Source organism: Mugil cephalus, chromosome 16 (assembly GCF_022458985.1).
Source record: "Mugil cephalus isolate CIBA_MC_2020 chromosome 16, CIBA_Mcephalus_1.1, whole genome shotgun sequence".
In the NCBI taxonomy this organism is placed as follows: Eukaryota; Metazoa; Chordata; class Actinopteri; order Mugiliformes; family Mugilidae; genus Mugil; species Mugil cephalus.
This window is the reverse complement of record NC_061785.1, coordinates 11730653-11755640: the sequence shown is the minus strand read 5'-3', so window position 1 is coordinate 11755640 and position 24988 is coordinate 11730653. Positions and strand designations below refer to the sequence as shown.

The 24988-nt window shown below is 42.5% G+C and overlaps 1 protein-coding gene across 2 annotated transcripts in view; it reads left to right on the top strand.

Annotated features, from left to right (window-relative positions):
* LOC125022651 (vesicle-fusing ATPase-like) overlaps nt 1-24478 on the top strand; it is a 29314-nt gene extending 4836 nt beyond the window's left edge. For both annotated transcript variants that reach the window (XM_047609487.1, XM_047609488.1), the window contains exons 5-22: nt 4814-4980; nt 5093-5200; nt 5435-5510; nt 6594-6749; nt 10170-10369; nt 12851-13016; nt 13187-13261; nt 13732-13919; nt 14594-14689; nt 14938-15094; nt 15208-15341; nt 15455-15521; nt 15628-15707; nt 16984-17118; nt 17293-17406; nt 21133-21188; nt 21397-21468; nt 22856-24478. In XM_047609487.1, the coding sequence (XP_047465443.1) occupies nt 4814-4980; nt 5093-5200; nt 5435-5510; nt 6594-6749; nt 10170-10369; nt 12851-13016; nt 13187-13261; nt 13732-13919; nt 14594-14689; nt 14938-15094; nt 15208-15341; nt 15455-15521; nt 15628-15707; nt 16984-17118; nt 17293-17406; nt 21133-21188; nt 21397-21427 (2006 nt within the window). In that variant the 3' untranslated portion in view covers nt 21428-21468; nt 22856-24478. The remainder of the gene's footprint in view (nt 1-4813; nt 4981-5092; nt 5201-5434; nt 5511-6593; nt 6750-10169; nt 10370-12850; nt 13017-13186; nt 13262-13731; nt 13920-14593; nt 14690-14937; nt 15095-15207; nt 15342-15454; nt 15522-15627; nt 15708-16983; nt 17119-17292; nt 17407-21132; nt 21189-21396; nt 21469-22855) is intronic.
* Nucleotides 24479-24988: the final 510 nt, after the last annotated feature.

Here is a 24988-nt window from a genome sequence, read left to right as displayed (position 1 = left end):
ATAAGGCAGAATTTAAATATAAGAAAAGAAATGCAAAAGATGCTCCTTTCTGTGAGGTGACGAGGACTTCAGTTTGGATGATCATTGCGAGGCCCCCTTCTTTACATTAGACACAGACATTTGATTCATTTTTTAATATTAATACTGACTTATTGATATGTGTCATGTGTCGAAAGGCGGTCGAGGTAAAAGTATTCTGTACTTTATGGCAATTAAGTTAACAAACACAAGAGAAAACTAAATCCAAGACCTAAAACTGACGAGATAAAGTAATTCAAACAGTTGCAACAGATGCCATCCATTAAAAAAGCTGTATTATTATAGAGCTTTAAAAGAGGATACTGATTTTTCCAAAATGAGTGGCCCGAACAGCAAGGACCCAGTCCTTAGGAGGATCTCAGGAAGCAATCAAACCCATAAGAACTTAATAGATCTGGGTTGTTGGCAAGAGGCTGACTATTCAAGGCTTTAATAACCTGTTCTTAAACTCACAGGTAACCAGTTAAGCACAGCAAGGATAGGTGTAATTTGATCGCTTCTCGTAGTACCTGTTTAAAACCTGGCAGCAGAAATTACATTGTTGCAGTGTTTTTTGCAAGTGCAGTAGTCAAGTCTGGAAGAAGAAAAATGCATGGATGACCATTTCTAAGTCTACAGAGGGGGAGGAATTTCCTGAGTTCTGTCTCTGTTGGGCAAAGTAAGATTGCACCACTTTGGTCACAGAGCCATTAAACAATATATCACACTTAAAGTGAGTTTCGGGCCACTGTGTCCACATCATTTGCCAAGACACTCAATCTGGAGGAGGGATCGTTACTGATGCAAGTGGTGGGCTTCTTTTCTGGGTTCATTCCGCTTTGCACACAATTTTAGGAAGTCGGTACAAAATGAGAGAAACATCTGTGCTGGCAGGCTTAAATGGGACATTTTATTAAATGGGACATTTTATTGTAAAAAAGCAGTAGGTCATGACAAAAAAACTCAACAATGCAATTCTACCTAAACTCTACTAATGTACAATCTTCATTTCAGCCAACAAAAAAAATAAATACAAACAGAAAGTTGATGTCACTGGTTGCTATTGGCGACAGGTGCCTTACATGTATCTACAGGCTGCACAGACAACTCGTAGTTGTAGCACGTCTTTTGCGAGGACTGACTTGATTTGTCATGCATTGATTAACGTGTCTTTGCAGTCTTTCTCGCTTGCCACTGAGTTCTTTTTCATTCTTTACAGTAGAAATATAAGCGCCTCCAGCATGGTCCTTTGAAGGATTCATACGTTATACGTGTAACTAACTTTAGAGACCGTGCCAGAGAAACGTCGCTCCATGCTGACGTCTGACCGTCACATCATGCAGATCACTAATTATATGTGAGCTTAGATGGCTTAGCCATTATCCAGGTGTCATGACGGGTGGAGGGGGCAGGATTTACCCAGCAGGTGGAGAGACAGCATAACAATATGTGTGGGTGGTATCACTGCACATCTGTGTCAGAGGCTGGCCAGCATCCAGGGAAAGAGAAGGCCTGCTCTTTGATAAATAACTCTTTGAGCTCCCTTAGGCCAATGTGATGCCCAAAAGGATAATATAATACTGGAGGAATGCAAATATAATCCACTCAGTGAACATTTTTTTTAAAGAATGTTTGACATCACCCTGAAAAGCAGCGACGCTACTACTCTTATTTTGATCAAAGGAATAATCTCTCTCATCAATCTGCTATATATTTAACCTTTAACCATTAGTGTCGCCCTTCTAACTGTGATATGATTAATGCAGCAGTGTGGTGGGTATAATTTCCCTAATTACCTAGAAACAGTGGAGATTGCTGCAAAAAGTTTGAAAACATTCAATTAATTAGAATAGTGAAATTGTTTCATATTATATCGAGTTCAGGAGAGGCCTGCTGCATTTCAGAGTTAGTTTTAGGCTAAAGGAAGCATTGTTGGACTTTAACAGCCAACTAAAAAAGCATTTACTGATGTGGTTCCATCTACATGTACTAATGTACTCAAACCTTGCTGTTAAATTGGTGTTTAACGGAACATAATTAAAAAAATAAAATAAAGAATCTGCAGTTTATAGTTAATATTAATGTGAAATTACATCAGGGTGGAGGAGTGGGGAAGTTCCCATTGATGCAACACATTTTTAAATCAGTAATCGGAGTAATCTCGGGGTTGCTGTGGATTAATTTCGATTAATCGCGATTAAATATTATTCGCTGTTAATCTATATTAATCACGTTTCATTAGACTCAGGAAAGAAGGAAATATATACAGCAATCCCTGATTGCTTATTTTTTTGCATGTTTGTCACACCTAAATGTTTAAGAACGTCAAATAAATTTATATTTAAGACAAAAATGACACAAGTAAACGCGTAATGCAGTTTTTAAATGAAGGTTTTTATTATTACGGGAAAAAATAAATTCAAACCTACATGGCCCTGGTAAAACATAACTGTGGTTTCATCACACCTGAGTTCAGTTTCTCTAACCACACCTGCACCTGGTACTGCCACACCTGTTCTTAATCAAGACGTCACTTCAATAGGACCTGCCTGTCAAAGTGAAGTAGACCAAAAGATCCTCTAAAGCTAGACATCATGCCGAAATAAGAATGAAAGTAATTGAGATCAATCATTCTGGAAAAGGTTATAAAGTAATTTCTGAAGGTTTGGGACTCCAGTAAACAACACTGAGAGCCATTATCCACAAATGGCAAAAACATAGAACAGAGGTGACCCTTTCTAGGACTGGCCGGCCAAGCAAAATTACCCAAAGAGCACAGAGACGATTTATCCAAGAGGTCACAAAAGACCTCAAAACAACATCTAATGAACTGCAGTCCTCACTTGCCTCAGTTAATGTCAGTGTTCATGACTCCACTATAAGAAAGAGACTGGGCAGAAATGGCCTGCACTTCAATGGAAGACTTGCTCTGGTAAATGGAACCATGAATTCTGCTGTCTACCAAAAAGTCCTGAAAGAGAATGTCCGGTCATCTGTTCATGACCTCAAGCTGAAGCGAACTTGGGTTCTGCAGCAGGACAGTGATCCAAAACACACAAGCAAGTCCACCTCTGAATGGCTGAAGAAAAACTAAATGAAGCCTAGACAAAGTCCTGACCCGAGTCCTGTTGATGGTGTGGCATCACCTTACAAAAGGCCGTCCGTGCTCGAAAAACCCTCCAATGTTCCCCAGCCAAAATTCCTCCACGGCGCTGTGAAAGACTCATAGCAAGTTTTCACCAACGCTGGCTTCCAGTTGTTGCTGCTAAGAGTAGCCTGACTAGTTATTGGGTTTAGGGGCCAATCACTTTTTTACACACGGCCAGAGAGCTGACCACTTCTTACTTACAATGTCGTCTGCAACCTAGAACAGGCTCTCACACAGAACAGTGTTTGCAGGAGTGGCCAGATATTTGCAAGCCAGCATTGCCAGCTTGTCTCTGTCTTGGTTTGTCTCAAGTTGGGTGACGTGTTCGCTGAAGTGCAAGCAGAATCTCTGACTAACCTATCTGGTGGTGGTCCCTCATAATACTGACATACTGATATCGGTCGACTGTTCTGACCGGATCAGCTGCCCATTTGCGCATGCACAATAGTAACTCTAATTGGACAAACTGCCTGAAATGCGTTGCCAGAGACGTTCAGAGTCATTCTACGCTGCAGATGGATTAATTCCATTAAAATTTTGAATCATATTAATCATTTAATCTGTGTTAACACGTTCATTTTGACAGAAAACTGAACTTATCGGTAGTTTTTACATTAAAGATGACAATATTCAGTTTAAGGGGGAGATTTTTAGCTTCTTTTAGCTCATTGTTTCGATTCTCCACTCTCTTAGCCTTAATCTTCAACTGCGGCGAGCTGCAGTTTAAAAACAGAGCCCATAAAACAAGCCGTTTCTCCTCTGTCATGTACTTTATATCTGCAGCAGGCTGTGATCTTAAAGGTGTTGCTTGTAGAAACAAATTTACTTTAGGTTTTGGTTCTCCGCTTTCTTAGTTCCCTTTTTCTTATTGCATTCAAAAAAATAAATTGGGATGATCCATCTGTCACAGCACACTGCATTTAAATCCACATTTGTACTGAAAGCTGAACTAATGTAATGACAAAATTGGCATTTGTCTAGAAGAGACCACAGAAAAGAATTGGCTGGCGCTGCAGTTACTTCAGCCTCAATGAGGGTTTTTATTTAAGACAGTGATTTGGTTCTTCACTCACCACGTTATCTTCGGTGGTGGCAAGCAGCAGTTCAGAAACAAACTCACAGAAAATAATCATTCACCTCTGCAAATCCCCGCAGCTCTGTGAGGTTTATCCTATTTTACCTCCTTGTTTTGGAGCTCCTCTGTCATATACTTTATTTTTAGCTGCGGCAAGCGGCATCAGTTGAGGATTAGCCGACTGTATTATTAATGGTGTTGCTTGTAGAGACAAACCCACAGAAATTAATCACTCAAATCTGCAGTTTCTTCTCGCTGAACAAGGAGCTTTATCTCTGTTTACCTTTAGCTAGTTTTGATTCTCCACTTTCTCTTGCGGCATTCAAAATAAATTGGGATAATCCGTCTGTTACAGCACACTGCATGTTCAAACCCTAAATGGTTGTTTTTCTGTCTGTCTGCATTTGCTGCGTGGCAAATATTTGCTAGCGTGTTCATCCTCACAGGTTTTCAGTTACACCGTGGTACAGACGAGAAAGTCTTTCTCTAGGTTGTCTTTTGCTAAATAATGCATTTCAGTGAGAGACGGTAAAATTTTAACCTCCCTTCCTTTTGTTTCTTCCCCTTTCTAGTAACAAACTACACGTTTGACAAGTCCAAACAGTGCATAAGCACCATGACAGTGGAAATTGACTTCCTGCAGAAGAAGAGTGTGGACAGTAACCCCTATGACTCAGACAAGATGGCCAGTGAGTTCATCCAGCACTTCAACAACCAGGCCTTCAGCGTCGGCCAGCAGGTGCTCTTAGTTTACTGTGGAGATAGAATGAATAAATGTTCTCAGTAAATACACTTGTCAATTTAATTCAATCTTCATTTTTCTTTTGCTTATTTCTATTTTTTTCTTGTAGTTTGTGTTTAATTTCTGTGATAAGCTGTTCGGCTTGCTGATAAAAGACATTGAGGCCATGGACCCCAGCATCTTAAAGGGAGAAAACTTTTCTGGCAAGAAACCGAAGGTACCTGGATAATAATTTGTCTCTGTCCTATGAAGCTCACGCGTCCACCTCATGTTCCTTATCAGGCTTAGCATGGAAGGAATTTACATTTAACATTTCCCACATGTTTGAAATTGGATACTATGCAATTTCCTCTTCTTTTTTTTATGTGAATTTCTATAAATATAAAAGCCAGTTACTCTTGCAGCAAATTGTGACCAAATGAATTATCATTTTCTTTGCTTCTTTCCACAGATTGACATCGGTTTGTTACTTGGAAACAGTCAGGTGATTTTTGAGAAGTCGGAGACCTCATCTGTGACCCTGATAGGTGAGCGGCATCAGCATGACTACTGAAAGACACGTTTCCACGTCTTATCTTATCTGAAACGTTAAAATGCTTGGAACTGATAAAACTGCTGCACACCTGACGCTTTGCATAAAGAACAGTAGCGTTTGTGCTTGTGCAGTGCTTGCTCTCTGAAGTGATTCTCTATAAAAACCACAAGGGGGCACACTGCGCACATTTAGCTTAGCTTGTTTTCTCCTCTCCTATTTTGTTGGCATTTAAACTGAACGAATAGCCACCTGATTGCAGCTTATCTTTATACGATCCTTGTAATATTTTAATTTCAGAAAACAGTCATCTATAAAATAGTATACAATGAAGGTTACAAGAACTTTTTGCCCGCCCATCCATGAAAATTAGAGAGGAAGGTACATTAAGTGTAGGTTGGAAAGACTCTTGATTTAGGAAATCAAGTTTTCAATGTATAGAATAGACGTTTTTATTGTCATTGTCCAATAAAAAGAACAGCCTCAAATTAAAGCTATTGAAGAAACACACAAGAAAATTAACAATATATGCAGATAAAAAGAAGACAGAAGAGTCCACATGAATGCAAGTAACAGTCGTGACTTGATGGGTACGGGGACGGTTGCACTACAGTCTATGGGGGAGAGGACTAGTGGTGTGACGGATTTAACAGCTTGAGGGCAGAAGCTGTTTTTCAGTCTATTTGTTCTGGATTTGATGACTCGTGTATCGTTTTCCACAAGCCAGTGTGGTGAACAGTCTATGTCCAGGGTGAGTGTGGTCCCTGGAAATGTGACTGGCTTCTTCTGAAGCCAGTATAAATGTCTCTGAGGAGGGGTAGTGGTGAGCAGTGGCCCAACCGCCACGTTCCCTTTAATATTCTGTTGGCGCTCAAACGGAGAAACTGTCTGCAGTTTATCTTTATAGGAATCTTGTAATATTTATTTTCAGAAAGCAGTCATCTATAAAATCATATAACAAGAAGGCTTAAAGGGACTTTTTGCGCCATTGCAGCCCATCCATGATAATTAAAGAGGAATATGCATTGACTGTAGGTTGATAAATGCTTTGCTTTGCTTTTGTGTCTTCGCCCTCCAGGGAAGTCTAAGACCAGAGAGTCTCGCCAGTCCATCATCAGCCCAGACTGGAACTTTGAGAGGATGGGAATCGGTGGCCTTGACAAGGAGTTTTCAGACATCTTCCGTAGAGCCTTCGCCTCCCGAGTCTTCCCTCCAGACATAGTCGAACAGATGGGTGAGTTCCTCTCTTTGCCTCCGTCTGATCCACCATCACTTATTCATTTGTTTGTGTCTGTTCTTTCACATCTCACGCTGTACATCTCATAAAAAACCAGGACACTCGAAACGCTGTGCAGCTTCTTCCATTCTCTCTGAACTGATTCGCACATTTAGTCCACGTTTTCCAGAATCTGTTGAATTTGTCTGGTATTATCCTATAAATGTATATTTGTCTCAAGAGTTTCTAAGTCTTAAAAGTCTCTCAGTGCATTTCTTTATGTCCTATCAGTAAAGGATGATAGAGAGGAATCCCCAGAAGACATAGCAATGAGTTATCTTTTGTTGCAGGTGCTATAAAATGTAAAGTTTTTTCTCCTCCGTGTTCTCCTCATGATAGCAAGCAAGTTATTTTCCACCATTTCTCAATAATCTTTTGCCATTTGTCCACTTACAACACAATATTAGCTTTTTTCTCACTCTTACATTGACATGTATTACATTCCTATCCAGGAATAGGAAAGAGATACAGAGGAGTGCCGTACTGGGCCTCTCCCTTCACTCCCCCGATATCCACGGTGAAGGTATGAAGAGAGGATAAAGGGATACACCTGTCACAACAGACACAATGAAAATGGGTCTTAGCACCTGTATAGCTCATCATCAGTTGTGTACACTGGACTAATTGGGGGGTTTGGCCTGTAATCTCCTTCTTTTTCATGAGAGAGTTCTGTTTATCTTAACCCTCTTTCCCAATTTACGTGACCCCTGCAGCTGAGGGGCTCACCGGGGCCTGATCGGACTTGGGCGTGTGTCACACAATGACCAGTTGTTCGTTTGGCAGCCAGCGTCGTGTCTTCCTGAATTGTCCGCCGCTGGGTTTGGCCTCTTCTGGCCTTTTCCTTCAGCAGCCTCGTGCAGCCATCCTCCACAGCCTCATGGCCACATGCATCATACTTTTAAATCCTTCACCCCTGTGTTAATTCCCTCAGTTCATTTTCTGAATCTTAATCATACGTGGAAGTAAACATTTTAAATATTCCTGATTCCTTTTAACCTGCCTCCGCTCGTTGTTTGCCCTCAGTTATGTCTCAAATGCAGGTGTCTGTAGAAGTCCTCATTATTTCCTTCTTCTTCAGCAGACTTCGCTCTCCTTAGTTTTAAATGTTTTATTATCTTTTTGGGGGAAAAAATTGGAAACATAAGCAAATCTCATTGTAGTAACTCCACCTGGAGCCTTCAGTTAATTATTTCAGACCAGATCTCTAGAGACGTACTCCTTTCCACTCTAAAGTGTGTTCTTATTTTACTTTCCTTTAACATAGCTTATACTGTTTGCTGGAGAGAAGGAGTTGCACAAATCCATCACTTTCAATCCATTTTTTCAGTGGTTACTTAACAGAAAGTCTTGCTTAAATGTGTTTTAAAAGTCTTTTCCTTTTATGCCCCTTTAGAAACCGTCTTATTGCTCAAATGTGTGTCAAAAGCTCATCTCTGGGCAGTAAAACGCATCGTCCTGTCTGTGAAATCTTCTCCAGCGTGCATTCAATTTCCCTTTTTCAATTTAAACTTTTACCGCTATTTAGTATCGGTACCGGCTCATCACCTTCAGACGTTTCACGGGGCGACAGCGAAGCCGAAGCAACACGTGCAAACTAAATATTTCCATGTTTTTGTTGTTCTGTTTTGCCAAGGTTTGATGAAATGAGCGGAGGGGGGGAAAAAAAAAGGCGTTCCCCATGAATCACTGTTTTCTATCAAAGAATTATTACATTTCTGTCACTGTTCATCAGGTCTGAGAGATTAGTAATGCCTGCTTAAAAATTATCACCGTTTTCAGTTTAGCATTGTTCTTAATCCTTGAGTCAACGCGATGCCAAAGGCGATGATGATTCCTGATAAACGTTGCGCTGCCTGAATCGTTACAACCCATACAGAGTAACCAGATTGTGCCTGGACTGTGACTCACTTCGCTGGTATCCGCCGACACAAACCTCTGCACACCCTCATTTAATAAATCTTTGATGACGGCTGTCAGATCACTGTGATGATTCACTTTCTGAAGGACAGCAGCTCATTCTAATAAAAGCCACCAGGTAGTCTTCTTTGTGACTCATGCACAAAACTCTCCCTTCCCACACGCATTCTCTCACATCTGCACACAATCACATGGATCCTAATCCTCGCTCCCAGATCCAGAAGTCTTGTGAGAACCTGTTGTGAGGACCTCCGAGCTCGGCGAACACGTACTTAAATCTCGCAGATACCCGCGGCGTCGAGGTGGGCCGTGGCGGTGTCCGGCGGTGCGGGGAGCTGACCTTTAGCCGGGTGTCTGTGTGCAGGGGCTGGCCTTTGGCTGCGGCCAGCTGGCTGCCGTAATGAGATGGCACGTCCCGATAGAGCATCCAGCTAAAGGTAAAGCTGTAATTGACGGCGCGGGGGAGCGGGGAGCGCAGGTGCTGATGGAGACGTCTGTGCGCACGTTACACTTTATATATATGTGCGTGTGTGTGTGTGTGCGTGCGCCTTCCAGGAAAAGTTTCACCTCGTCTCCCCTTTGCTCCCAGAGAGGTGAAGCACACAGCGACTTCTCTTCCAAAACCCCCCAGCGTCACTTCTTCTTCTGTCCACTCCCACCTGTCGGCCTGGCCGCTTCTCCCTCAGCAGGCCCAAATGGCAGCTCAGATGGTTATCTGGCCCCTTTTCAATTAGTCTGGGCTAAATGTCATTAAGCAGGTGCAAGGCCACTAAAAGATCCCCGTCGTTTACAGTCTCCACTTTTGATCTTTGTGGAGATGAAATGAAACAAAAGAAATCAGAAGTGCTGTGATACGGACAGCTATGAGGCAGGGATTGTCCGTTCTGTTGACTCTCCTTGAATTGTATTTCTTTGTATTTTATTGTAACATAGTCAACCCCGGTTTTATTATTGACTACACAAGCTGAACAATGTACTAAAAAGGTATTAAGGTCTTTATGTTCGTGGTGACTCTCAGTCGTGCAGTTCATCATGTATCAAAACAAACTGAAACAAGGGCGAACGGGCAACTTGTTTGGTTTCTTAAAGACGTTTTATCCGAGTGTCTTCTTCAGGTCTAAGAGACTAGTGGGGTGTAGGGGTTTAACTGGGAACATCTGTGGGTGTTGCCCTTCTGAAACGTTTATCATTAGTGTCTGCTATTCATCAAATACTGGAACAGCTAGAGGAAACATTTTGATCCTGTCCTCTTTCTCCTCTCTAAAATGATTAACATTCATTTTATTAACCTATTGAAAATGCCTCTCAAACTATTCTAGACCCTTCTCTTAAAAGGAAACAATTTCTGCTTTTGTGTTGCTATTTTAGAAACATTACAACTAAGATATGAGCTTTAAAATGAGTAGAAAATGGTTCGCTCTGTGTCAATCCCTCTCTTCCTGCTCCTCTATGTGTCTTCAGGCTGTAAGCATGTGAAGGGAATCCTGCTGTACGGACCCCCGGGCTGCGGTAAAACCCTGATGGCGCGACAGATCGGGAAGATGCTAAAGGCCCGCGAGCCAAAGATTGTCAACGGCCCCGAGATCCTCAACAAGTACGTCGGAGAGTCCGAGGCCAACGTCAGGAAGCTGTTTGCAGACGCAGAGGACGAGCAGAAGAGGGTGAGAATGCAAAACATCACTTTGTTGTTGTTTGACTTTTAACAATTTTGCTTCTCATGCTTCCACATATATTACCTGTCACACTGCAGGTAACTTGAACTTATTATCTAGACATCAAAAGTTTGTTCACACTATGTTTTCATAATTCTCCCTGTTCAGCAAAGATAAGCATTTCATCCATCTGAACAAAGAAAACTAATTTCTCTAGGAGTGGAAAGATTTGCCCTTTAGCCATGTGTAGCTGTAATAACTGTAAAGTTCTGGTTTAGTGTGTGTGTGTGTGTGTGTGTGTGGAGTCGAGAGTTAGTTACGCACTGAAACCCAGCAGTGATAGTTGGTCTGGATGCTGTGACACAAGCGTCCAGCCTCACTCTGCACCACTTAATGAGGGGCTGGGTTCTCTTTGACCTCCTATTAGACCTCCCTACAAAAACACACACACACACAAACACACACACGCCATCCATTATGCGACACGGACAGCTCCACACCTGCTTTAAATGCTACGTCAGAGTCTGACAGGTCTGCAGATGAACAGATAACCCCCCACCCTGCTGCTCTTTCGCTTTTTCCCATCTGTCCTTAGAGGGGTAGAGGGTCAGTGCTGATTTTCAGGTTGGGATGAAAGAAAAGCACTGGGAGTAAGATCTTTTTTTTTTTTTTCTTTGAACTGTGTGTAGTGTATATTTTATGCAAGGAAACAGACAAAGTAATTGCAGAAGGAATTAAAAGTAGATAACTGAATTCAGGTTACCCAATCACTTCCATGGCCACAGGTGCATAAAATCAAGCCCTAACACATGCAGACTGCTTCTACAAACATTTGTGGGTTACTCTCAGGAGCTCAGTGAATTCCAGCGTTGTGCTGTGATGGGATGCTACCTGTGCAACGAGTCCAGTCGTGAAATTTCCTCGCTACTAAATATTCCACAGTCAACTGTCAGTGGTTTTATAACAAAGTGGAAGCGATTAAAGTGGCAGGCCACATAAAATGACAGAGCAGGGTCCCTGGATGTGCTGAGACGCATAGTGCACAGTGGTCGCCAACTTTCTGATTTCAGATTAGCCCAAAGAACAGTGGGTAGAGAGCTTCGTGGAATTGGTTTCTATGGCCGAGCAGCTGCATCCTAGCCGTACATCACCAAGTACAGTGCAAAGAATCGGATGCAGTGGTGTACAGCATGGCGCCATTGGACTCTGGACTCTGAACCTAATGGACCAATCTGGGTTTGGTGGTTGCCAGGAGAACCGTTCTTGTCTGACTGCATTGGGCCAAGTGTGAAGTTTGGTGGAGGGGGGGATTATGGTGCGGGGTTGTTTTTCAGGATCTGGGCTTGGCTCCTTAGTTCCAGTTAAAGGAACTCTGAATGCTTCAGCATATTAAGAGATTTTGGACAATTCCATGTTCCCAGCATTGTGGGAACAGTTTGTAGATGAATCCCTTCCTGTTCCAGTATGACTGTGCACCCGTGCACAAAGCAAGGTCCATAAAGACTTGGATGAGGGAGTTTGGTGTTGAAGAACTTGACTGGTCTGCACAGAGTCCTGACCTCAACCCGACAGAACACCTTTGGGATGAATTAAAGTGAAGACTGGGAGCCAAGCCTTCTCATCCAACATCATCACGAATGTGCTTCTGGAAGAATGGTCTAAAATTTCTATAAACACACTCCTAAACCTTGTGGAAAGTCTTCCCAGAAGAGTTGAAGCTGTTGTAGCTGCAAAGGGTGGGCCGATGTCATATTAAACCCAATGGATTAAGAATGGGATGTCACTTAAGTTCATATGCGTGTAAAGACAGATGAGCAAATACTTTTGGCAATATAGCGTAATTGGACACTGACCAAATTTCTGTTATTTAAAGGCCTTGACATCAAGTCACAGTTAAACGGTTGGCTTTAAGCGCGTACTCCTTGCTCTAATTCGAGGGTATGCGCTTCCAGATTGGATGGAAGGTGTAGGAATAACAACCATTTCTACAGACAGTATTTTCAGTGGCTTAAAGGTGATTGGACAATTGTTTCAGAAGCTGTTTCATGGACCGACGTGGAGTTATGATTGGATTACTTCCTCATCAATCAAGCAGACAAAAGGTCTAGAGTGGTTTTAGGGTGTGGCATCATCTCCATTTGGGAACCCATAACGTGTGTTTCACTTTACATACAGTGGTAGCCAAGTGAAGTCTGAGATCCTAGTTACTTCAGTTTTACTTACCATATTATTATTTTTAATTAACATAAAGGACCGTAACAGAAGTATGTCTAAAAAAGACAATGTTGGGATGCAAAACTAAATATTTTCAGCACATTGAGCCCTTGCAAAGTATATAAAAGTCCTTTTATGCAATGCCAAACTTCGCATAAACTCTTAACACATACATAAGATGTATGACAAGATGGCCTCGGTGTCAGTAGCGTAAAATAAAAGCATATATTTACGGTTCACACATTCATCTCTCACCTTTGTCCCTCTGTCGAACAGCTTGGCGCCAACAGCGGCCTTCACATCATCATATTTGATGAAATCGACGCGATCTGCAAGCAGCGTGGCAGCATGGCCGGCAGCACGGGAGTCCACGACACCGTCGTCAACCAGCTGCTGTCTAAGATCGACGGAGTGGAGCAGCTCAACAACATCTTGGTCATAGGTGCAAACACGCGCTCACACATTCTCTCCCAGGTTACACAAACTAAGATCAACTCAAAGGCTCCCCGGTGTAATGCCTGAACACCTGCGCTCTATCTCATCTCTCTCTCATTCATGCCTTTCCTCCGCTTTCTCCCCTTCCTGCTATCTCTCCATCGGTCTCCCCCTCAGGAATGACCAACAGGCCTGACCTGATAGACGAGGCCTTGTTGAGGCCAGGAAGACTGGAGGTGAAGATGGAGATCGGTAAGTGGAAAGTGGAAAGACACACAGATGAAGTTTCACGTTGAACTTAACTCAGTGGTGTTCATCTCAAACGATGTTAAATAAAACCATTAATAAGTGCTTTTTCTTTAAACCTGTGAAAAATGAAATGATTCCCCTCTAAAGTTTGCGCTAGATCCTGACGTTTAACAGAATTAGTAGTTTTTTCCCTGATATTAAGTTTAATCACGTAGTGGCCATTAATCATCTGATTTATTTATTTATTATTTATATTTATTATTATATATATATATATATATATATACGCCTTAATATAATGCAATAGTTAAAATCTCTTAAGTATATAGCATATTTATCTTTGTCAGCAACAGAAGCAGGGCACCTTACATGCTTAAGGAACGCTTCCTTAATGGCAATAAACTTAAAAGCTGAAAGCATAATTATAGAAGGTATAATTTAAAGGCTCTTTTTCTCCCCCGCTCTTTTGAAAGGTTTACCGGACGAAAAGGGCCGCATCCAGATCCTCCACATCCACACAGCAAAGATGCGTCAGTTCGACCTGCTGGCCAAAGACGTGGACATTAAGGAGCTGGCTGTGGAGACCAAGAACTACAGCGGTGCTGAGCTCGAGGGTCTGGTCAGGGCCGCACAGTCCACTGCCATGAACAGACACATCAAGGTCCGAATCCTGATTTCATTTTCATTATAATACGATAATTATTATTTACCAGTTATTTTTATTCATCAGTATTTTTAAGGAGAACTTAAATACGTTATTCAGGGAAAATAACCAAGAACCTCTTTATCATTTTAAAATATTCGATACAGCTACATATGTTTTGCTTTGTCTTCCTGGGTTTAAGTTGTAGACCACACACCTGGTGGGCAGAGTATACGTATAGTGCCAGTTCAACCAGCCACCCAGGTGAGGAAGGGTTGGTACAGATCTCAGGAGTGTGCACGTCTCTGTGCGCCCTCACTTAAGTGTTTCATCAGGTGCATGGGCTCAAATCTACACAGCTCAGCACGCCGCGCCGATAACGCGAATAAGTTCTCGTCTGTTAAGCGTTCTAACCCCGCACACACAGACGCACACAGCAGATATTGAAGGGTGATGACAAATGACGGACAAAGGCCTTACACATGTCTGATGGCTGTGACGTGTTTCTTCACTCCTCTGAGCACTTATTCCTCCCTCCCTCGGCCTCTCCGTCTGACCTTTTCGCTCTGAGGGAGCACATTGTCTCCTTCATGTGATGCACTTCACCTAGCAGGGGCACGGAGTTCATCCAGTAACGAAAGCGACTTGTTATTAGCTTCATCTGAGCTTTTCTTTAATTTTGATTGTTGCAGGCCAGCAACTCGGTGGAGGTGAACATTGAGACGGCGGAGAAGCTGCGGGTCAGCAGACTTGACTTCATAGCGTCGCTGAATAACGACATCAAACCTGTGAGTTCATGGTGCAGCTTCCGTCTTCCATGCCTGTATACAATAATAACTCGGTGTATCTCAGTTTAATCTTATCATATATAGGAAGAAATTTAAGTTTATAAATCATTTACATCATGCACTCATCTTAATCTGATTGAGAAACCACTCCTCTTAATGATGCATAACTACAGTAGACATGGAAACATCACATTTACAGATCTCACACACTCAGACACAAAATAAGTTCTACTTTTTCTTCTCTTCAGGCCTTTGGAACCAACCAGGAGGACTACGCCAGCTACATCATGAACGGTATAATCCGGTGGGGTGACCCGGTGTCGGCCGTCCTGGAGGACGGTGAGCTGCTGGTGCAGCAAACAAAGAACAGTGACCGCACTCCCCTGGTCTCTGTTCTGCTGGAAGGTAGGACTCAGACACACACTAACCTCATGCAACTCAACCACTAAAAAAAAAAAAAAACCCAAAGGCCCTCGCCTCAAGGCTGTGATTGATTTGTGGCCGTTTCTCATCCTCAGGCCCGCCTGGCAGCGGGAAAACGGCGCTGGCTGCTAAGATTTCCGAAGATTCCCAGTTCCCCTTCATCAAGATCTGCTCCCCAGACAAGATGATCGGACACTCCGAGATCGCCAAATGCCAAGCCATCAAGAAGGTAACAAAAGTTTTCAAGTGGGAAGAGGGAAATGAGATTTATGCCGTGATGAACGTACAGTAGCAACATGTTAAAGTTTATGCAATTTAAGAATGATTCTTTCCTTGTGACAGATATTTGAAGACGCTTACAAGTCCCAGCTGAGCTGTGTGGTTGTGGATGACATTGAGCGCTTGTTGGGTAAGACCGCATTTTTTTTCTCCAATAGGACGATTTTACAGCGAGGCAGTTTGTTCTTCTGCTGAGTTGGGTTTTATTTAAATGGGCGTAAATTGTTTCTCCTCAGACTTCGTTCCGATCGGCCCTCGTTTCTCCAACCTGGTGCTGCAAGCGCTGCTGGTGCTGCTGAAGAAGCCCCCTCCGAAGGTAACAGAAACGTTGTTGTGATATTTATTTCCAGCTCATTGTTGCGTTGTTAGTCCTTATGCGGCAGAAAGAGGGCAGCAGATCTTATGGATGCCAACACAAAGTCTTGCGAGGAATTGTTGGAGGTCCTCGGCTGCGGCTGGCATGTGTGAACGACTGTGTGTGAGTGTATGGTTATTAGCAAGTGTTTTGGTCCAGGCCCTGTTGTGCTCGCGGTGAATGGTGGTGGTAGAGACCCATTTCTCATAGTTCCTTTGCTTGTAGTTTGTGTGTGTCTGTTGTTGATGGGTTTGTGAATGAGGGTATAGCCCACTATATGGCTGCATGTGCATGAGAAGTGGCGCGGGGCCTGGTGTTGAATGCCTGGCTGCAGTGCTCCTCTGGGGTTGTAAAGCGCTGGGCCCAGCGGGGTGCCTGGGGCCGGGGGAGGCCAGGGGGACATGGAGGAGAATGGGCTCTGTGAGAGAGCCAGGACCTGGCAGCACTGCCGCCTGTGTGGCACCTCATCTGCATGCAGCATCACAACCCCCCACGCCATGGGGGGGCAGCCAGCAGCCATAATCCCCCTGTCTGCTCGCCACTCCTCTGCCTCTCCTCCTCCGTCGTCGTCTTCTGGTCGTTCTCCAACTCATCGGCTTAGTCGAGCTACAATTCTTTTGCTTCCTTCTTTCTTCTCCGCTCATGTTCGTCTTCTCCGCTGTCTGTTCCCCCGCTTCTCTTTTGTCTTCTCGTCTCATTGCTATTGTCGTTTTTCCGCACTTGTTGTTCTTGTTGCGTCTTAAAACCGGCAGATGATGTCAGCCTTCATCTGACACGGCCCCCAAAATCACACAGTTATGAGATTTCGTAGCAAAATAAGTAATCGAAAAAAGCAGTAACCCTCGGCCAATCGGAGCTTTGTGAAGCAGAATCGCCGCAACCAATGGGAACATAACCTGAAGTGATCCAGAAAACATTAGGTGGTGCTACAGGGTGACAGGAAGTGAGGAGACAGAGAAAAAGGATGAGACTCCTGACTGGAATCAAAATGCTCAGATGTATCAGGTTCATATTGCATTATGCTTTTGTCAGACATGCATGATTGGAAGAAGAGAATGCACCAGCTTCCATCTATCTTGAGTCTCCTTCTCCTCTCCCTCGTAACTTGTTTGCTCTAATGTGCAGAGACCGTCAGTCCCATTCCTTTCCCCGTGCCTATAAAGGGAAAAGCAGGTAATGAGCGGTTGAAATGCTTGAACGGCCAAATTAAAGGAAGTGATGTCTGCTCCCCTCTCAGGGTCGTAAGCTGCTCATCATCGGCACCACGAGTCGTAAAGACGTCCTCCAGGAAATGGAGATGTTGGACGCTTTCAGCACCACCATCCACATTCAGAACATCTCGGGGGGAGAGCAGCTGATCGAGGCCCTGGAGGTAACACACACTTGGGACCCACACAGACGCATGCATACACTGAATGAACGGTGCAGCACATTCAAACATTTAATTAACTTCACACAGTCAGAATGTTTTTGCTCATAGTTTTCATGAATACATCTAAACTGAGTTATTGAATTTACCCGATTGCTCTCTTTTCTCTGTCTGCAGCTGCTGGGCAGTTTCCAAGAGAAAGAACGGGCGAGCATAGCTAAATCTGTGAAGGGCAAGAGCTTGTGGATCGGCATAAAAAAGTTGCTCATGCTGATTGAAATGGCTGTGCAGGTGAGAACGAGTTATTAACTTTGTATATGTATTTTCTAAAAAAAAAAGAAAAAAGAAAAAAAAAACTTCCTGCATGAAGGATGAAGGTGACGTTTGTGGATTTAAGATGAATTGCTGTGAAAACTTTCACACTGACTGATGCAAAATTGTTGAAACACATTTATGTAACTAATTACATGAATTGAAGAATCCATTAATTTTAGTATTCCCAACTGCTTTTTATCATAAATCAAGTATGTAACTATTTTTTGAAGCAATTACTGAAGGTTAGCAAAAATGCTAAACTGAAACGGGAGCACACTGTTAACGTTTCGCTTGCTAACATCTGCATGTTAGCATTTAAACTTTATTGATCCCATGGGAAATTCTGCATTCAGTAGTATCTGTACACAGAGACGGGGGGAATCACAAGTCAGCACACAAGTATAACAGGCTAGAAATGCACAACAAGTAAACGTGTAAGATATACAAAAGTTTATGTAAAGTATACAAAGATACACAAAGATCAGCCATAATATTATGACCACTTACAGAAGAAGTAAATAACATCCTGACGCAATGACGACACAACGTTCTGCTGGGAAACTTTTGGACCTGGCATTCATGTGGATGTTACTTAGACATGTAGCACCAACCTAGACCAGACCAAGCACCTTCACCTCATACATACCCATGACACTCCTTGATGGCAGCAGCCATCCCCAGCAGGATGCAGCCTGACACAGACACACACACAAAAAAACAGTTTAGGAACCCATAAGACCCAAAGGTCCTCACTAACAGCATCCTGTTACCAGACACCACAGGACACCCTCAGAAGGTGGCTCATTCTCTGATGAGTCACAACCGTTTTGGAGGAACAAGGGAGAACTACACAATGTTAGGAAGGCGGTCGTAATGTTATGGCTGATTGGTTTATATACGATTATTTTAATTAAAGTACAGCCTTACGGAGTAGCTAGCAATTTCCCAGTTCAGGTCATGGTGTCATCAGGCTACGCAGGCTTTTTTTGTAGCAACACCTTCTAGTTCCTCGCGAGGAATCCAAGGTGTTCCTCGGTCGATTGAGGTAACACCATTAACATGTCCTCTCAGCCGGTCTCATCAGTAAACTAGATTGGTTATGTATAACCAAAAGTTGGTTGATAAATAAATTGAAAGCTTTGTCTTACACCGTAGCTCCCTCTTCACCATGACAGTTCAATACAGGGCCCATGTTACTGCAGACGTTGCCTCAAACCACTGGTCCATATCTTGCTCTGTTCCACCATCACTCTAGAACAACACCCTAGATAACTCTAGCATGGCCTTGAGCTAATTTTCTCATGTCAAATGTCCAAAATAAAAACGTATTCACATGTGTATTGGCTGTTTGCTGAAATGGAACGTATAATTCTGTTGCAACACCATGTGTGCTGGTGTTACTGGATGGCAGAAAGGACAACATGTACACTGTGGAGAGGGAGGAAGCCTTGTCTTTTCAATAGCGCACTCATCACCTCACATTTTCTATTCAAAACACAAATTTCAAATTGGCTCAGCCTCCGCATAGTGTTTTTCTGTTCGTGTGGTCCGTTCCCTCCTCTTCCTCAACATCTGGCCGGCATTCTCGACAGTCAACAGAATCTGTCTGTCAGGCACAAAAAACTGTCATCTATTAGCTGGAATGAAAAACTGTGTGGCTTCGCCGATGATTTGTTGAGCGATGGGGATCCAGTGTGTTTCTAGTTCACAAGCCGTTCGCCTAAAATGCTTGAGATCCAGTGCATTCATAGTTATGAAACCCTGCTCCGCGCAGCTTTCCAAGTCGCATTCACGTGTTCTGAGTCAGATGGTCGCGAGGCTTGCATTCTTCATGTTTTGGTCGACCTACAATTTAGAGTAAAATCAATAACGGATCATTCAGTCCAGAGGCCGACGCAAGGGGCACGGATACTGGATTCATTCAAGTGTGGAAATAAAAATGGAAACAGACCGCGGAGTCACAGCAGATTCATGGCTTCCTTTCAATGTGCTGCTTTATTTAGATGGATAAATACACTGTATTTATGTAGTTTGCCCTGTAAACCAAATGATTTACATGTCATAGTCTATAGAAGCAGACTTTTATATTTACCAGCTGATGAATAAATAAAGGTTTTGTTTTCCTTCTCAAACAATTCACTTCCCAAAGGTCCTAGTTTTTACCTTAAATAAAAAAATATTTCACGTGTAAAAAGAGCAAAGCAGTGAACAGCTGGTTTGTTTATTTTTAAACAGTTTTAATCAGTTTGATCCTGTGCAGCTCTCACCTGTGACAATTGTAATGATTCCAACGATTGTTTGTTTTAAAGTTAGAGAAAGGCTCCTCCTGTGACTTTGGACATAAAGGTGGGGGGTCATGATGGGAAATGTAGGATCCAGTGATTTTGGCGATGATTTTGGTGATTTTGGCGCTTGTGTTTCTTCTAAATGATGCGCTGCATACTGCCTACTGGCCTCATGTTGGCTAGGTTAGTTAGCTGCTGTCTTCTTATTGGTTGCTAGTTGGTAGCTGACGGCCAAGTTTTTTTTTCTCTCTCTCTTTAGTTTGACAGGGTTTCCAAATGTATCTTGCCCCAGATCTTGGCAAAAGAGAAGTGTTGGTTCTGTTGACATGTAGTCACATATCCCATCACTCCTTACCTACTGCTGTTGGCTAGTCTAGTTAGCTGCTGGCTTCTTATTGGTTGCTAGTTGGTAGCTGACGGCTAGCCAGCTGGCCGGATTATTATTTTTTTTTTGTCTTTAGTTTGACAAGGTTTCCAAATGCCTCTTGCCCCAAATCTTGGCACAAGAGAGAAGTGTTGGTTGTGTTGACATGTAGTCACATATCCCATCACTTCTTACCTACTGCTGTTGGCTCGGCTAGTTAGCTGGTGTCTTCTTGTTGGTTGCTAGCTGGTAGCTGACTGTTTTTCAGTTTGACTGGGCTTCTAAATGTGTTTTGCCTCAGATCTTGGCACAAGGGATTGTAACATCTCATCCTGTTTAGTAATGAATTCTCAGCTAAATGTAAGTGCGTTAAAAATGTGTTTTTAAAGCTTGATTTCGGATATATATAAATATATTGTCTGTTCTGATTCCAAGCTTTAAGTAAGTTGTTAGTTTCTGGGTTTTTTGTGGGGTTGTTTACCTGACCAAGCAGGCATCCAACTTACAACATGAGGCATCAGCAGAAGTCGACCTCAATCCCACATTAATGATCTTAATCTCTCCCCTTGAACTGTTCATGTCTGTGATGATGTGTACGGCCTGTTTGTCGAGGCTGTGTAATTGCTGTGGTATGCGCAAATGCAGCCATGTTATGCACCCCACCACCCACACTCCCACCCCGTTCCCAGCCTGAAGAAGTATGAACCTGTTTGCCGAGACATGCAGCAAAACAGCCGCGCAGCCACGCTCACATACACATTCACAGTCATCAGCGTCCTCTTTATCTTCTTTCCTCTCATTCCAGCCGTTCTGACTGCTCTCATGTCTTAACTCTAGTCGCTACAGGCAATTCCAGACATACTGTAAGTTATTGCATAGGCTGCCATTAATTTTACTTCCTCTGCCCTCCCCTTCTCAGCAGTCCTGTTCGTACAAACTGAAGCTTGAACTCCAGGACCTGCCTCCGTTGGCGCTGTGATGTTTAACACCTAGAAATCAATGGACACCGACTAAATGTTAGCACTAAAAAAAAAATAATGTCTGTCTCCCTAGATGGATCCCGACTACAGAGTTAGCAAGTTCCTGAGTCTGCTCAAGGATGAGGGGGGGTAAGTATTCTTTTCCTGTTTCTACCGGGATCGTCAGTGACACTGAACACTCACACGACACGCACATCTTTCACCTCTGCTCGTCCTCATTTGCAGACATAGTGGAGAAAAGAGGGAAAAGCTAGTTCGAAGCACACAACGTTTACATTTTGATACTCGAATCAAGTGTGATTAATAAGACACATTTTGTCTTTTTGTCCTCCTGCAGCCTGGGTTCTGATAAGTTTGTGGCGATGTAGACTCCGCGGAGCCACGCAGTGAAAAAGAGGCACCTTCAACAGTAAGACTGCTCTCACCTAAATGGTTTCAAAACATGCTGCTTACCAGCTCCTGTCAAGGAGCTAATGTATAATTTATACACTCAAAGTACAGCTTTGTAATTATGAAACAAATCCAATGAAAGATACTAATTACTTTGATTAGTAAAAGTTTGGTTTTGTGACATTTATATTTATTTTATCGATGTATGGGGTAGATATAAAGTTACAGCTAGAGAAGAATTAGCTTAGCAAACAAGATCACTGAGCCTTAAAGCTTGTTCGTACTATTTTCTTTTATCTCAATACAGTTGAGTAAGAAAATTATAAATACTAGCCTTTTGTCTCTGTGGCAGATGTGACGTTGTAGCTGGCAGCTCGTTAGCTTAGCATAGAAGCAGCTTAGAGCACAAAAACAAGAGTCGAACTGTTGAAGCTACACATACAAGATATAAATTGTTTTTCTTACTGAGCCTTAAAAGTGTAATACTTTAGAAAGATAGAGAGAGAGATTTTCCTGGTTCCAGCTTTATGCAAGGCTAAGCTAACTGTTTCTGTTAGCTTCGTATTTACTGTACAGATGAGTGTGGCATTTGTCTTCATGGCTAACAGACCAAATAGCAGAAGTTTAATCTGAATTATTTTGGTCATTTTCATATTTAATGGATAAATATTCAACTGTTGAGTGACAAAAATATCAATGCCAACATTTGGTTATACGTAACCAAGTCGTTGGTTAGCTTAGCATACCAGCTTACTGAGCCTTAAAGGGGGGAATGAAACACTAGTGGTTCCCCGCCTTTATCTGAAACTAAACTGTTAGCTTCGGAGCTTCATGTTTACCATGCCGACAATAATGTGGCATTATTCTTGTCTATCTCCTAAAAAGAAAGAAAATAATAGTATTTCCAAAAAAATCTTTAAATTTGCATAGATGCAAGATGTTCATGTAAATGTCTGGATTTATTTCATTACTGCTATGTGTCAGGTTAATGTCACAAAATAGGATCAGAAAGTGCTGCAGAGTGTTTTTAAATTCTTGTCCTCGATCTCTGTTGTTATGAAATGTATCAATTTGACATATTTGTTAAAATAATTCATGTCCATAGTGACCAGTAATGGGCACAGCTTCAGAAAGTTATTTGGCTAACCAGCTAGTCCTGCTTTGTTAAAGACATCCCATGAGCTGCGGCTGCCCACGGTGACAAACAACAAAAAAAATCAAAAAGAACTTTTCAACCCGCGCCTTTGAGCCGAGCTTTGCTTCTCATCACAGCCTCAGAGACTTATGGTATAGTTTGCGCGCAGCGTGTCTAAAAATAGGTCGACTAGACAGGTGCTCTCTTGTGGCAGCGTGTCTCCTACGCCTTGCCTGTCTCTTCTCACTTTTATTTGTCTCTTTTCACTCAGTTGCTGAGGAACGGAAGCCTGAAAGAGACTGGCAGGAGGAAGCAAGCGAGAGATAGTTTCCATCACTCTCTGCATCCTTCCTCTCCATCCCTGAAGCTCTGTGTGCTTCCCTCTGCACTGCAGCTTTCTGCAGCACACGCCAACCAGGCCACCACCTCCTCCACAGAATTATGTGTAAAATTAAGAGAAACCCGCAGTGTTTGTGGTAACTGTGCATATTGCATTTCCTCAATGCTGTAGCCTCTTTGTGATGCCTCTTGCACTCCACTGGGATTATATATATATATACATATAAATACATTTATATGTATATAAAAGAGTCAAGGCAGAAAAAAAGATGCACTTGAATGGAAAGTACGTGTGCATGCCAAACACTAACTGTAATACTGTTTGTTTATATCCACCTTATTAATCCAATCATTCCATGAGATCTCACTTTGTTCTTATTTTCTGCATTTGTGACTTTTTATCTTTTAATTGTGCTACTAAAAAGACAGCACCTGAAACAGATGATCAAATTAATCCCCCCCAGATGTTTCAAAGGGAACCCATCACATCGCCTCAGAGTCTCTGATTACAATACGTCCCGTTTAGCTGCGAAACTTTGTAAAATAAATAAAAAAAATGCATAAATAAAAGTCCTCTCACTTTTCCTCAGTGCAGCTGAAATCCCTCCTGCTACCTCTGAGAAAATAAAACTCCCGTTACGTTCATGATCACGTGTTCTTTTTAGGTTCTGTTATAATTATGGCTTTGCGTAATTACCTCCCTTAATGCGAGAGATTGGTCTGCATTGAGCCATGATCGTACAGCTAACGTGGCGCATCAGTGTGAGCTGCACTCAAATTCACCCTCGTGCTAAAAATATTCTAATTGTGTTACAGCATGTGGATTTCATTTTCATATCCACGTATCCTTAAGTTAAATTGAATAATTAGGGACCGAATCTGGTCAGTTAGCTGTAAATGTTGCATATGTGCTCTTTTTTTTTTTTATGATGAATATCTCAGCTAATTATACAGAGTTGTTGTGTACTGCAAGTTAACATTTCGTTCTTGATACTTAACTGGATGTCAGATGTTTTCTTGGTGATTTTTCTTTTTTAAAAAGGAGCGTAACCAACGATGTGAGTTGGAGGCTAATTTCCCCCGAAACAGATGGACACTATTGTCTTTATCAAATGTTACATAAACAGAGAAAACATTCTCAGGGACTATTTTCAGCTGACTATTACTAAGCAGACTAATACATGTTTGATTTGGATTTGCTTTGTGAGCGGGACATTGTCCACGGGATCAAACCTCAAATAAACTGCAGCGTCTGTTCGCACTAATGAAGGAAAATGTCATCCATTGCAACATTTTGGCTCATCGATGCGTTTCTGGAAAACAACGGAGCTCTGCGCCTCGGTCTACACATGCACTACACACGCCGGTCGGGGAGATCGGGTCATTGTTGGATTTGGTCTTTTCACGGAAACGCACGCAACAAGAACCAGACCTTCAGTGGCTCGTTGTTAGAGTGACGGCTCCGAGCATTATTTCTTCCACCTGAAATCGCTCTGATCAGAGATTACGATTTGAACTTTTTACATTTATGGCTGAATAAAATGATCTGATGAGATATTCTGTTTGTTTTTGCCTTCCCAGAATCATCATTTTCTTTCTTTTTAGCTGTGGTTCATGTGCCTGAAATGTAACGAATACATTTCTGAAGATGCCCAAGATGTTTTACATCATCATACTTCACAGCTGCATGACACCTCAATAAACTGCAGCCAGTAGCATATTGTTTCTCTTGGCTCCCTCTGCGAGTCTTTAGGGGTTTTGTTAGTCTGCATTACCGGATTCCCCCCGAGTTTCGACCAAAAAACTCCACCAGTTCTTCCTCGGTAGTGACGGATCCTGAGTCATTTATTACGAGTTATCAGTTTCATTCATCTTTTTAAATACTAAAGCTGGTTGCTCTGCTGCCTCCGTGTTTCTGTACCAAACACACTCTCCAAAGACTGGATTCATTCCAACAGGAGAGACATGATGGGATCCATCCATTTACACATTCCTTCTAAACATGTCAGACTGTTCTAATTGAGGTCTAGTTTTATTAAAACCGGTCATTCATGTAAAGCAGGGG